The 14,616-nt window shown below is 40.1% G+C and overlaps 2 protein-coding genes across 2 annotated transcripts; both read left to right on the forward strand.

Moving 5' to 3' along the window:
• Window positions 1-7,978: 7,978 nt before the first annotated feature.
• On the forward strand, window positions 7,979-9,224 carry LOC140864080 (uncharacterized). Its single transcript, XM_073267993.1, has 2 exons — window positions 7,979-8,701; window positions 8,892-9,224. The coding sequence occupies exons 1-2, from the start codon at window positions 7,979-7,981 to the stop codon at window positions 9,222-9,224; spliced, it is 1,056 nt and encodes a 351-aa protein (XP_073124094.1).
• A 2,758-nt stretch (window positions 9,225-11,982) lies between these two features.
• On the forward strand, window positions 11,983-12,324 carry LOC140864094 (uncharacterized). Its single transcript, XM_073268018.1, has one exon. It carries the CDS (start codon window positions 11,983-11,985, stop codon window positions 12,322-12,324), a length of 342 nt encoding a protein of 113 aa, XP_073124119.1.
• Window positions 12,325-14,616: the final 2,292 nt, after the last annotated feature.

Here is a 14,616-nt window from a genome sequence, read left to right on the forward strand (position 1 = left end):
CTCTTCATCAGGATCCTCCAACGCAGGCATACTATCATATTTCTCATCCTCACTCTCCGACTCAATCTCACCACCAGCATTCATAATCATAATTTTTTTATTAGGACACTGACTGGCAATATGACCAAGTCCTTGACATCTAAAACATTTAATATCCCTAGAACGAGAATTAGTAGTTTCAGGTGTACCTTTACCCACTTGTTTTGGTGCCTCCAATTTGGTGTCAAATTTTGGCTTGGACACCGACTTGTTGTCCTCCCATTTTGCAACGCTTGGACGCCAAGAAGTTGAAGATCCTCCACCGGTAGGAAGTCGACCAGCTCCTCTCCTCTTGAGTTACTGCTCCACCTTCATGGCTGTCTGCACCATCTCATCCAAATCAAAATAGTGGCGAAGGTCCACTTGATCTTGGATTTCTCTATTCAAACCGCACAAAAATCTGGCCATTGTAGCTTCATTATCCTCCTCAATGTTGGTCCGAATCATCGTGGTTTCAAACTCCTTGTAGTAATCCTCCACACTTCTTGGACCTTTCTTCAGAGTTTGTAATCGCCTGTACATGTCACGATAATAATAGTTAGGCACAAACCATTTCTTCATGACACGCTTCATCTCCTCCCACGTCTCAATAGGCGGCTCTCCACACCTCCTTCTAATGGTCACTAATTGATCCCACCAGATTAACGCATAGTCTACAAACTCAACCACTGCCAACCTCACTTTCTTAAGATCAAAATAGTGATGGCAATCAAACAAAAACTCTACACGCTTCTCCCATTCCAAATACGCCTCTGGGTCAGATTTCCCATGAAACGCTGGAATTTTCATCTTAATACTACTAATATTTTCATCCTCCTTACTCCTCTCCGTATATTTTCCCCGTACTGCTTCTCGCCTATGTCTACCCCCATGTACTCTCCTCTCTCCATCCAATTCTCATCAAAACTCTCCTCATCTCCTTCAAAATTATTCTCTATCTTTATTTTTTTTTCCACTACCACTACTCTCTTCCAATCTACTCATCCGCTCATGAAGAGGTTCCAACTCCGTCCTCATCACCCTAGTAAATTGACCCATCAACGCATCCATTTGAACCTTGGAAATTCCTTGGTTCACACTTTCACTAGCATCTTTATTATGATTCATGGTACCTTCAAGAAAAAGGTTAGTAGTAAAATTCCTCACACAAGTTCTCACAGATCACTCCAAACGAATCACTCCAACACTCTTTTTCTTTCCACTCAATTTATGTAGGCTTTTGCTTTGTGTAAAAGTGAATCAAACTCTCAAGTTCACAACTTTTAGATGCTTGAAGATCGACTCTCGAAGATCGACAAAAACAAGAAGAAGAAATTTATGGATGCTCGAATTTAGACTCACACCCAAGGATGAACAAGAACGAAAATTGTCCACAAGTTATCTTGCTTCTTCTATATATTTTTTTTTGAAGCCCCCTTTTTTTTTTGAATTTATAACTTGTACCACAAGACACGAGACTTGGATAACAAGTTTGAAAGAATGACACAGAAATTTGAGATGAGATAGATGAAGAACGAAGAACGACGAACGATGAACGAAGAATGAAGAACGAAGAAAGAATATAGATTAAAGAAGGATACGACTAACTTGAGTCAAAACCTTAAGCTTTGATACCAAATGATATGAATCTTATGTATGAAAGGCAACATGATTTCAAAGAATCACACCTCAATTCGATAACAAAATAATTCAAAGATTTTTGTCCCGACTTTGAAACAAGTAACAGATTTTGGAATCTCCACCTCTAGTTGAACCTGTAACTAGCAGCAGAGAATTCACGATAGAAAACAATCAAAGATTCAATTAGACCTTCAAAGGAACCTGTCTTTGACAACCCAATTGAAAATCAATTGGCAAACGCTACAAAGCTATGAAACTTTGATAAGTTTGATTTTGGGTAAAGCAAAAGCTTTGATAAAATTCTAGAGAGAATTTTGTATTGAATAATCAATAATCTGAAAATCTTAGTTATCACTAAAATAATGAATGTTGTAGTATTTATATTACAATCCAAAATATTGAAAGATAACGCAAAATAAATCAAAAAGATATCAAAGATATCTCCTAAAGTTTTCTAGTAGGAATAAAAGATCTAAAATAAACAAAGTAAATCCAAAATATTAAAAATCCCGAACACACACACAAACACCTTTGGTGCATGTAAAAGGGCATGGCGCGGGCGCGCCAAAGTTGCGCAGATAATGACGCGGGCGCGCCGAGAGTTCGCAAAAACATCGTCAATTTGGCATCCGTAAGCGCGGGCGCGCTTTTTCTTCGCAAAATAATGGCACGGGCGCGCAATTCTGGGCCGCGGGCGCGCCTTGGCTTCGAGCAGGGTCTTCAATTTCTTCACTTTCTTGACCTCCTTTGACCTCAATAAGATTATAACTTCCTACAAATTGAATATCAAGAAATCCAACGCCCTCTTGTGTCTTCAACAACAAAGATTGAAGTGCTTCCTTAAACTTCTGAGCTCGGCCTCTCGTAACCGGTCCTCGTGGTATCACCAACGGATCCTTAGTCACTTGATCAGTATGCGAGCCATCCATGATCGCATCAGGCATACTGAAATGGGAAGCGTGGCGGATAGGGTAGAGCAGCGGGAACGGCTGAGGTGTCAAGGCCAAAGTGCAAAGTGAGATTCCTCAATAGAGCATCCACAGCTTGAGCGTTGTGAGCCGCCACAGTATTATATGCATCTTGGTGATGAGAGAAGGCGGTAAACTCACAAATGGAGTCGGCCTGTGAGCGACGAGGAGGCTATGGTGGACGTGTAAGGGCAGGGAGCGGAACAAATTGATTATCCACCACAAACAGAATCCACCGATACGCTCTTTTAGCGTCGATAGCAGCTTTGTCGAAGGGACGCATTGGTTGCAACCATTCTTCGTCGACTCGAGGTTGCACACCGGAGTGGATGCAGAGCTGAGTGATAATCATGGAAAAGAAAAGACCGGCCGTCTTGGAGGCAATGGAATGCCATATCTGATTGTGTATCACACGACCCACATTGATCGGCCAATCCAATTCCAGCGCATATAGAAGCAAAGCACGCGCAAGGTGAACGTCACTTGTGTGTGAAATAGACATCATGCGACGAGAGATAAAAGAATACCAAGTGGCTGGCCCCAAGTAGAGGTATTTATCCAGAAAATAGGCATCAATCCAGGCAGCACCTTGAAAGCACAATTGTGCAAGAATCTCGTCTAAATCCGGATCAATGGAGAGGCTTTGGTAGAGACTGTCGTTGACATCCGGCATCTCTAGCAACCTGTTTAGTGCCTGAGAATAAAAAAAAAAAAACAAAGGTACCTCGCACGAAAGCTTTACCATTAGCACGTTTGGCAGCATTAGCATAGAATTCCCTAACAAGAGGGACAACGGCCGGATCGGGCTGCGTACAGAATTTTCCCCAACCTCGGTTTGCGACTTTTATAGCCACCTCGCTATCGGAAAAGTCGAGTTCAAAACCCCTCTCAATAATAGGGGAGCGATGGGCCTTTGCATGGTCATATCTGTCCCGGGCCACTTGATTGACAAAGCGGCCGGAGAGGTTGGAGGAAGAACGAGCCGCGGCCGCGCCTTGAGAAGATGACTCACCTGTAACTTTAACTCATTTAGGCCCCATGTATAAGCACAAAGATGACACAAAGAATAGTAGAGGCAATTCGTCAAACACTTGGCGTGCAAACAAAATTTCGGTGGACTCCTTAAACTGTGGCGACCGATCAGAGGAGATGAATGCCGACGGAGGTGAACGGCTGTTGATGATGATCGGAGGATGGAGGCGGAGACAAAAACTAGTAAATTCAGAGGTAGCAGGAGTGATGGTGAGCGGCGTTTTGTGTGGCGGCGACAGACGATCGGAGAAGAAGACCGGAAAGTGGAGAAGATTCTCGGAAGTGATGAGCGGAGCATAGTGGTGTGGCCTCCGTTTGAATCCCTGAGGAGTAAGATGAAGAAGATGAGAGAATGAGAGATGAAGGGTTTTGGGGATTTAGGGGTTTAGAGAAAAAGAGGGGAGAATGAGGGTGAGAGAGAGAGAAATCGCGATTTAATTCGCGTATAAAAGGGCTCGCTCAATCGATAAGATGTGACCGATCGAGCAAGAAAAAATAACCCAACTCATTGTCCGCAATAAAAGTGCTCTCACTCGATCGGTAAGATGTGACCGATCGAGCGAGAGTAAAATCCCAAACCTACTGCCATACTTTTAAAAACACTCCCGCTCGATCGGTAAAGAATAACCAATCGAGCGGACAAAAAATACGCAACTTACTGCCTCACGTAAAAAGACTCCCGCTCGATCGATAAGATGTTGCCGATCGAGCGGAATAAAAAAAATCTTTTTGGATTTTTCTATTTTCCAAAAAACAAAAATTAAAGCAAGGGGGCAACAAAAATGCTAAAATAAAAATAAGGGAAAGGAAATTAAGAACAATGGGTTGCCTCCCAGCCAGCGCTAAATTTACGGTCAGCCTATAGCTCGACTGCATGCCGCGATTTACTCAACATTTGGTGGCGCATCTAGAGTGAGATCATGCTCGTCCCCTCCTACATTTGCTTGGACCCCTTCATAGTAGTGTTTAAGTCGGTGACCATTCACCTTGAATGTTTTGGATGTGTCCAATCTATGAATTTTGACTGCACCATGGGAAAAGATATTAGTGATAACAAACGGACCATTCCAACGTGAACACAACTTACCTGGAAATAACCGAAGTCATGAGTGATAGAGCAAAACTTTTTGACCGACTTCGAATTCCCGTCTAGAAATCATCTTGTCGTGGAAGGCCTTTGTCTTGTCTTTGTAAATCTTTGAACTAGCATATGCATCATTGCGTATCTCTTCTAATTCTTGTAACTGCAACTTCCGATGCTCGCCACTCTCATCCATCTGCATGTTAAAGTTTTTGATAGCCCAATAGGCTCTATGCTCCAGTTCTACGGGCAGATGGCATGGTTTTCCAAATATCAGCCGATATGGGGACATTCCAATTGGCGTCTTGAACGCGGTTCTATAAGACCACAAAGCGTCATCCAAGCGCAAGCTCCAGTCCTTTCTTGTAGGATTCACGGTCTTTTCTAGGATGGACTTGATCTCTCTGTTTGAAACTTCAGCCTGACCATTGGATTGTGGATGGTATGCAGTGGAGATCCTGTGCGTCACATGGTACTTTTTTTAGCAAACTGGCCACAGTTCGGTTGCAGAAGTGCGTTCCTCTATCACTGATGATGGCTCGTGGAATCCCAAACCTAGAGAAAAGATTGTGCTTGATAAACTCTGCAACAACTTTAGAATCATTAGTACGGGTAGCCTTTGCTTCCACCCATTTCGAGACATAGTCCACAACAAGTAATATATATATATATATATATATATATATATATATATCCATACAAACTTGGAAAAGGTCCCATGAAGTCGATGCCCCAAATATCAAAGATTTCACAAACTAAAATAGGTTGCTGGGGCATCTCCTTGCGCTGGGATATATTACCTGTCTTCTGGCATTGAGCGCACGACTTACCGAAAACATAAGCATCTCGAAATAAGGATGACCAGAAAAATCCGCAGTCCAACACCTTTCTTGCTGTCTTTTTTGCTCCAAAATGACCCCCACGCGCATAATAATGACAAAACGTGAGAATATGGATTACCTCGCTAGCAGGTATACATCGTCGTATGACTTGATTAGCGCAGTGTTTCCACAAGTATGGATCATTCCACACATAATACTTAGCATCGCTTCTCACTTTGTCCTTTTGCGCCTTTGAAAATTCAGAGGAAAACCCTTTAGTACTTAAATAATTGACAATATTTGCGTACCAGGGTAATTCTGTGCTTGCTGAAAACTGTTGCTCATCAGGAAATTCTTCTCGCAAGCTCAGCTCCTCATCAATATGAACTAGGCGGCTCAAGTGGTCAGCGACTCGATTCTCTATCCCTTTTTTGTCCTTGATTTACACGTCGAATTCGCTCAAGATTAGTATGCATCTTATTAGCCTTGGTTTTGCCTCCTTCTTCGCCATCAGAAAGCGAAGAGCTGCATGGTCAGAATAAACGATAACCTTAGCACCAAGTAAATAAGAACAAAATTTTTCTAATGCAGAAACTACATCCAAGAGTTCTTTTTCAGTTGTGGAGTAGTTCTGTTGGGCATCGTTGAGGATACGCGAAGCGTAGTAGATAGCATACGATGCTTTCCCAACTTTTTGGCCCGAAACCGCGCCCACAGCATAGTCGCTGGCATCACACATAATCTCAAATGGTTTGCTCCAGTCAGGCGGTTGGATTATTGGTGCAGATGTCAATGAGTCCTTGAGTTTGTCAAAAGACTTTTTTCATGGTTCATCAAACTCAAACGAAACATCTTTTTGCAATAGTTTGCACATGGGGGATGCGATTGTAGACAATTAAATTTGTCTAGCCTAAATTTATGGAAAATACCAAAATAAGTATATATATTAAATATCAATAAAAATAATTGACTATTTATTTATTGGAAATTAAATTCCTACAAAAAATAAATAGTTAATTAATTGATATTTTAATATATTTTGTGATCAAATCAAAATTTTTAAATCAAGATTGCATCTTACAATAAATGAAATGAAATACTAATATTTTTATTATTTCAAATCAAATCTTGAATCAAATGGAAGAAAATACTAATATTTTTAGTATTTAAAATCAAATATTATGATTAATGGAAGATAATCACCAAATGAATCATGAGGAGTCAATCAAATTGCGACACCTCATCAAATGGAAATGGAAGGAATCTGCATCCTTCAGCTATAAATAGGGGGCAAATAACCAACAAAAAAAACACAACACAGAGAAGACTGAAGAAAAAGAGTAGAAGAATTCAAGATTTCTCTCTCAAGTCATCTTTAAGAAGTTCAAATAAATCAATGAAGATCAAGGAGAAATTCATGGCGTTCTTCGTTAAATTCATCAAATTCAAGAAGATCAAGGCGTGATTCAAGGAATTGATTGCGTTATTCTTCAACATATTTAAATAGATTCAAATTCAAGAAGATTTTGTTCTTCACCAAATTCAAGATCAACGAAATTCAGGGTGCGATTCAAGGCATTCATCACATTCTTCTCAAATTTTGAAGGTTAATTCGATAACAAGGTGTGAACCCACCGAATTAACGTTATCAAGATATCAAGTCATTTTCCAAGAAGATCAAACACCCAAGAAATTCACATTTCACAATAAATTCATTGAAGAGAAAAATCAAGAGATTATCTAGAGATTGTATTCACTAATCTTTATTTAAATCACTTTGTATCAATTTTTTATTTCTCAATTTTAAGAAATAAAGAATTTGAGCTACAAATTTTGGCACGCCCAGTGGGACCGTCTCTACCCTTCATCTTTTCTCTTCTCCTAAAGTTTTAAGTCATCATGTCCACCAATAAAAAGATCTCCAACATAAAGGTTTCTACTAAGAATTCAACTGAAAGTCTTGAAGTCGTCACAAGAAGTATGTCGAAGAAATTACAAGAATCTTCTAAGCAAGCTCGTTTCTTAGAAACCCATCAAAGCTCGCACATAGCACCCGTGATGGTGAAAAATGCCTCAACTTTAGAAGATCAAATAGCAAATCTAACAAAGGCAATTGAGGGACTCTCGAGACATGTTCAAGAACAAGACTCCCAAATTATGAAATTGATGGACAAGATAGACCATACTGATGCAAGTCACATGGACAAACAAGGTGAAACAAATAGTGAAACTGAGTCATCGTTGAAGAAAAAGGGAAAGGAACATACTAAAGATTTACATTTTTCTCGTGATGGGCCAGTTCATGTAGAGCAGTTAAAAGACTTCATCATGGGTACTATCAAAAAAAACTTGATGGAAGCTCCAAGTCATCTCTCACATATGCCAAGCCTTACTCGCAAAAGATCGATGACTTGAGGATGCCCACTGGTTACCAGCCTCCAAAGTTTCAACAGTTCGATGGCAAGGGAAACCCAAAACAACATGTGGCTCATTTCGTCGAGACATGTAATAATGCGGGGACATATGGAGATTATCTAGTCAAACAATTTGTTCGTTCACTAAAGGGGAATGCGTTTGATTGGTACACTGATCTAGAGCCATGCTCGATTAATAGTTGGAATCAGCTAGAACAAGAATTTCTCAATCGCTTCTACAGTACTCGACGAATAGTTAGCATGATCGAGCTGACAAACTCACGACAGTGGAAAGAAGAGCCCGTCATTGACTATATCAATCGTTGGAGAAATTTGAGTCTTAACTGCAAAGATCGATTGTCGGAATCTTCCGCCATTGAGATGTGCATCCAAGGTATGCATTGGGGGCTTCGATATATCCTTCAAGGAATCCAACCAAAGACATTCGAGGATCTAGCTACTCGAGCTCATGACATGGAATTGAGTATGGCTGCAAGTGGAGCAGAGGGACCTCCAGCTCATGAATCTCATAAAGCAAAAGAAAAAGAAGGCTTCAAGAAAGGAGGCAAGCCTTTCACAAAGACCCCGACCAAAGAATCGATGACAGTTAATGCCACACCTGTCAAAGCCAAGGGAAATATAAGTGACAAAAAGCAATGGCAAGAAAGAAATATATCAGGAAAGAGAGCGAAAAAATTTGAGTTTAAAGGAGATGCAATCAAAACAGTACCCTTTTCTCGACTCTGATGTATCAGGGATATTTAATGATTTGGTCAAAGCAAACTTGATTGAATTACCAGAACTGAAGCGACCTGAAGAAGCTACACGAGTGGATGACCCAAAATATTGCAAATATCATCGGTTGATCGGGCATCCTATTCATGACTGCTTCATATTCAAGGATAAAATCATGCAGTTGGCTCGCCAAGGAAAAATATCACTTAAAGAGGATAATTTAAATGCCAATCAAATCGAAATACATAACCATGATGGTGCATCATGCTACGTAACAGGTTTGCAAGGAAGTCTCTGCAACCAGATCGGTCAGTCTAAAAATAAGAAAGATTGTGCGGCGAACTTAGCATTCACTGACGAAGAACTACCGTTTGGTTCTGACTTTCACAATCGGCCTTTATTCGTCACGGGCTATAAACGCGAGCGAAAGGTGAATAGGATATTAATTGATGGAGGCTCTGCAGTTAATATTATGCCTTTGCGCACGATGAAGGTGTTGAATATTGCCACATAAGAACTTGCAAATAGTCGCCTGATGATCCAAGGATTCAATCAAGGAGGACAAAGGGATCTTGGGGCCATAAGATTAGAACTAATAATGGGTGACATGACCTCAAGTGAATTCTTTTATGTCATAGACTCCAGGACATCATACAACATGTTGCTTGGTCGACCATGGCTTCATGAAAATGGGGTAGTTCCTTCTACATGGCATCAATGTTTTAAATACTGTCGAGACGGAGTGGTAAGAAAAGTACTTGGAGATGATAAACCATTTACCGAGGCCGAGTCACACTTTGCCGATGCCAAGTAGTACTTTGAGAATGAGAAGACATCAAGAATCGAAGAGTGTTCACCTCATAGGGAACCCAAAAGACAGGATGATGAAGAAAGTAAGATTAAAGAAACCTTGGATGTTCATAAAGACCAATCAAAAGGTAAATTTCCTGTCCAAGAAGAAAATCATTTGAAAAAGATGGTGCTTCCTTTAACGAATCTTGATGAAAAACGACCATTTATCACCGGATTTGTCCGTCCAACTCAAGGGGCCGAGGTAGAATATGGGGAATACTCAGAACTACAGAATGCAAAGGGCTTTGATCCAAAATCTTATAAACTTCTCGTTAAAGCCGGATACAACCCAAATGAAAACCTCACCTTGGGTAAACTCCCCTCAAAAATTTCTAACAAACAAGCGCGCGGACTAACTGCCAAACCGGATTTTGAAGAAAATGCGCGTACTCTTCAAAAAACTCGACCAGGCCTTGGGTTCATTCCACAAAGTCCCATCCGCATTGCCATCAAAAGAGTCAGCCTCAACTATATTGCTAAAGATGAATACTCGTCAAACACCATTGTTGACGAACAAAGAAAAAAAGATCAACAAGTGTCTGTCTTTGATAGGAGGGGCCGGCGTAAAAAGAAAAGGAATCGACAAAGATTGAATTTTCCCAAGCATTCGTGTGAGGCGCATAATCAGCAAACCCCAAAAAGATTGCGAAGTTTGATTCCATCCCGCATGAAGCGATGCACCACATTGATTATATCATGCAATAAGATCCTGAAGGCTAAGATGCAAATAGTGGTTTACACTCAAACTCAAAAAGATGAGGATGATACAGAAAGTGTTGCTTCCTGTCCCATCACTTCAAATGAAGAAGAAACTCCATCAAAGGAAGATGCTGAAATCGCCCCTCTTGAACTTGAAGAAGGGGTAAATTCCACTGTTGATGAACTGAAAGAGATTAATCTAGGCGACGATGATAACCCGAGACCAATCTACCTCAGCGCCCTATTTTCCATCAATGAAGAGGAAGCATATATCGAGATACTGCATGAGTTTAAAGATATATTTGCATGGTCATACAAAGAAATGCCTGGGCTGGATCCAAAAGTGGTTTTCCATCACTTAGCTGTTAAAAAGGGAGCTCGACCTATCAAGCAAGCTCAACGAAGGTTCAGTCCTGAGTTAATCCCTCCAATCAAAACTGAGATTAACAAACTCATTGAGGTTGAATTCATCCGTGAAAGTCAAGTATCCTACATGGATATCCAGCATTGTTCATGTAAAGAAAAAGAATGTACAAATTCGGGTTTGTGTTGACTTTCGAGATCTGAATGATGCATGCACAAAAGATGATTTTACATTACCTATCACTGAACTCATGATTGATGCCACAATGGGTCACGAAGAATTGTCTTTCATGGATGGATCTTCTGGATATAATCAAATTCTAATGGCGCCAGAAGATGAAGAGTTAACTGCATTTCGCACTCCAAAGGGTATATATTGCTACAAAGTGATGCCATTTGGATTAAAGAATGCTGGTGCCACTTATCAAAGGGCAATGCATAATATTTTTGACGACATGTTACACAAAAATGTTGAATGTTATGTTGATGATGTGGTTGTTAAATCCAAATGGAGAAATAACCATTTGGAAGATTTAAGAAGAATTTTTGAGCGCCTAAGAAAGTACCAACTCAAGATGAATCCTTTGAAATGCGCATTCGGTGTTACATCAGGAAAATTCCTTGGATTTATTGTCCGACATCGAGGGATTGAAATTGAGCAAGCCAAAATTGATGCAATTTTAAAAATGTCTGGACCTCGAAATATCCACAAGCTGAAAAGTTTGCAAGGAAAATTGGCATATATCAGGAGATTTATCTCAAATTTGGCTGGGCATTGTCAACTATTTAGCCGTCTCATGAAAAAAGGAGTTCCATTTAAATGGGATGAATCTTGCAAGAATGATTTTGAGAGTATTAAGACTTATTTGATGAAGCCTCCTGTGTTGACCGCCCCGGTGCCTGAACGCCCATTAACCCTCTATATCACTGCTCAAGAGCGTTCTGTTGGAGCTTTATTGGCTCAAGATAATGAGGATGGGAAGGAAACTGCACTATACTATTTGAGTAGAATGATGACTCCAAATGAATTGAACTACCCACCAATAGAGAAGTTATGCCTAGCCCTCATATTTTTCATTCAGAATCTAAAACACTACTTCCAAGCCCACACTATTCGGCTTGTCTCAAAAGCAAACCCGATAAAATATGTGATGTCAAGACCGGTTCTTTCTGATAGGCTTGCAAGATGGTATCTCCAATTGCAGCAATTTAAAATTATATATGTTCCTCAGAAGGCTGTCAAAGGGCAATCATTAGCTGACTTTTTAGCTGACCACCCAATCCCTGCCGATTGGGATCTATCTAATGAATTTCCGGATGAATATGTTCTTGTAATTGAAGTTAAACCTCCATGAAAAATGTATTTCGATGGAGCTTCGAATAAGGAAGGAGCCGGTGCTGGAGTTATATTTGTGACATCTGACGGGGAAGTGTTGCCATACTCATTCACCTTGACTCAAAATTGCTCCAATAATGTTGCTGAATATCAAGCTCTAATCCTTGGACTAGAAATGACGGTCGATATAAAGAAATTGCATCTTCAAGTATATGGGGATTCGGCTCTGGTGATTAATCAATTACTCGGATCATATGAAGTCAGAAATCCTGAATTACTCCCATATCATAATTATGCTAGGAAGCTTATGGGGTGGCTCGGTGATGTGGAGATTGAGCTTGTGCCGAGAAAAAACAATAAATAAGCTGATGCACTAGCCAAACTTTCTTCTACAATTTCCATGCCAAACAACGAAGCTCGTGTGCCAATATATAAAAATTGGGTAGTACCGCCACTTTTTGAGGATGAGAGTGATTAAAAAAAAGAAGATGATAATTACACTGTCGAAGTATTCGAAATTGAGAAAGAAGATTGACGTCAAGCATTTGTTGATTACTTGAAGTATGAAAAGTTTCCAAATGATCCGCGTCAAAGGGTAGACATTAGAAGACGCGTAGCGCGCTTCATCTACTATAAGTATACCTTATATAGGCGCTCATTTGATGGAGTCTTCTTACGGTGTTTAGTGGATGAAGAAACCACCCGAGCGATGGAAGAAGCTCATTCTGGAATTTGCGGAGCCCATCAATCAGGCCCAAAGCTACATTTTCGAATAAAAAGAATGGGTTATTACTGGCCAACAATGGTAAAAGATTGCATGGATTATGCACAAAGGTGTCAAGCTTGCCAGTATCATTCAAATTTCATTCACCAACCGCCTGAGGTGTTGCATCCTACAATAGCCTCTTGGCCGTTTGACGCATGGGGTTTAGACGTAGTTGGACCGCTGACTAAATCTTCAAGTGGGCACTTGTATTTCTTGGCTGCAACAGACTATTTTTCTAAATGGGCTGAAGCAGTGCCTCTCAAAGAAGTGAAGAAGGAAAATTTTGTTGATTTTATTCACACCCACATTATATACCGATATGGAATTCCTCGGTACATGATCACAGATAATGGGAAAGCTTTTTGCAACACTTTGATTGATAAGCTCTGCGAAAATTTCGGTTTCAAGTAAAGAAAGTCTTCTATGTACTATGCTGCTACTAATGGTTTGGCCGAAGTTTTCAACAAAACTTTGTGTAATCTTCTGAAAAAGATAATTGCAAAATCAAAGAAAGACTGACATAAAAGGATTAGAGAGGCTCTATGGGCATATAGAACCACTTACAGAACGTCTAATCAAACAACTCCTTATGCATTGGTGTGTGGTGTGGAAGCCGTCGTGCCACTCGAGCAACAAATTCCATCACTAAGGATAGCTATACAATAAGGCTTGACAGAAGAAGAAAATGCATGTTTGCGCCTCGAGGAGTTAGAAGCTCTCGATGAGAAAAGACTAGAAGCGCAACAAAGACTTGAGTGTTACCAAGATCGTCTCTCTAGAGCTTTCAACAAAAAAGTGCGATCGCGCTCATTTCAAGTCGGTGATTTAGTACTCGCAGTGAGAAGGCCCATCATCACAACTCATCGAACCGGGAACAAGTTTACGTCAAAATGGGACGGCCCGTATATTGTCAAAGAGGTTTATACTAATGGCACATATAGATTAGTGGCCGAAGATGGTTTAAGGATTGGTCCCATAAACGGAAAATTCTTGAAGCGTTACTATGTATAAAAAAAAAAAAAAAAAGGATACTCCTGACCCACAATAGTATAAACTGTGAACGGTATCCACCAAAGGTATTACATGTGGTTAAACTGTTATGTCCCCACCAATAGTGAATTCATGTGGTCAAACTATATTTCTCCCACCAATGGTATTTTATGTGGTTAAAGTATTAAATCCCCACCTAGTCTAGGGTGGTTAAGAAATAGATACTCTTGGCCCGCATGAGTATAAATTGTGCACAACACCCCCCCAAACAATAAAATTTTTGAACTACGTTATGACTTAATCCCTATATTGAGTACGTAGGCAACTTAGATATTTTCTAAGTACAGTGGAATGTAAGCATATAAAAAAAATATCAATCAAAGAAACAAATGTATAGTTGTCTCAAAATGATGTTCATTACAAAAGATATGAAGAAATGAAAGTCATAAACAAATGTTAAACAAAGGGACTAAATTTCTTCAAGTCTTCTTTGGAAACTTCAAGATGGATCGTCGACATCTTCAAATTCTCGACGGCCCCATCATCCAAAGGGGAAACATCTCCGATTGTAGTGATTTATTCCTCAATCTTATGAACATCCGCTTGAGCACTGGATAACAATAGTTGTTGTCTCTTTAAGGAAGCAGATAAACTCTTCTTTCTTTTCTTCAAATCATCAAGTTCTTTAGTAAGGCGCTCCAACTCCTCATGAGTAGATTGAACTTGGCTCGCCTCTTTGCTCTCCCTAGTCTTGGCAGCATCAAGACGATCTTTGGTTTCACTCAGTTGTTGTGCAATAATATCCTTGGCAGTCTGTTCGGAAGATTTTAACTGGGCTTCATCAAATGCGGCAGCTTTGTCAAAAAATGATCCCAATAACTTTTCCAAACCAGAGAAATC

Source organism: Henckelia pumila, chromosome 1 (assembly GCF_033568475.1).
Source record: "Henckelia pumila isolate YLH828 chromosome 1, ASM3356847v2, whole genome shotgun sequence".
In the NCBI taxonomy this organism is placed as follows: domain Eukaryota; kingdom Viridiplantae; phylum Streptophyta; class Magnoliopsida; order Lamiales; family Gesneriaceae; genus Henckelia; species Henckelia pumila.

Excerpts from the sequence above, each read along its gene's own strand:
- LOC140864094 (XM_073268018.1), top strand. The coding sequence starts at position 11,983 with ATGTATTTCGATGGAGCTTCGAATAAGGAAGGAGCCGGTGCTGGAGTT.
- LOC140864080 (XM_073267993.1), top strand. The coding sequence starts at position 7,979 with ATGCCCACTGGTTACCAGCCTCCAAAGTTTCAACAGTTCGATGGCAAG. Across the intron at positions 8,702-8,891 it reads AAGGAGATGCAATCAAAACA|TTGGCTCGCCAAGGAAAAAT; the intron begins GTACCCTTTTCT and ends AAAATCATGCAG.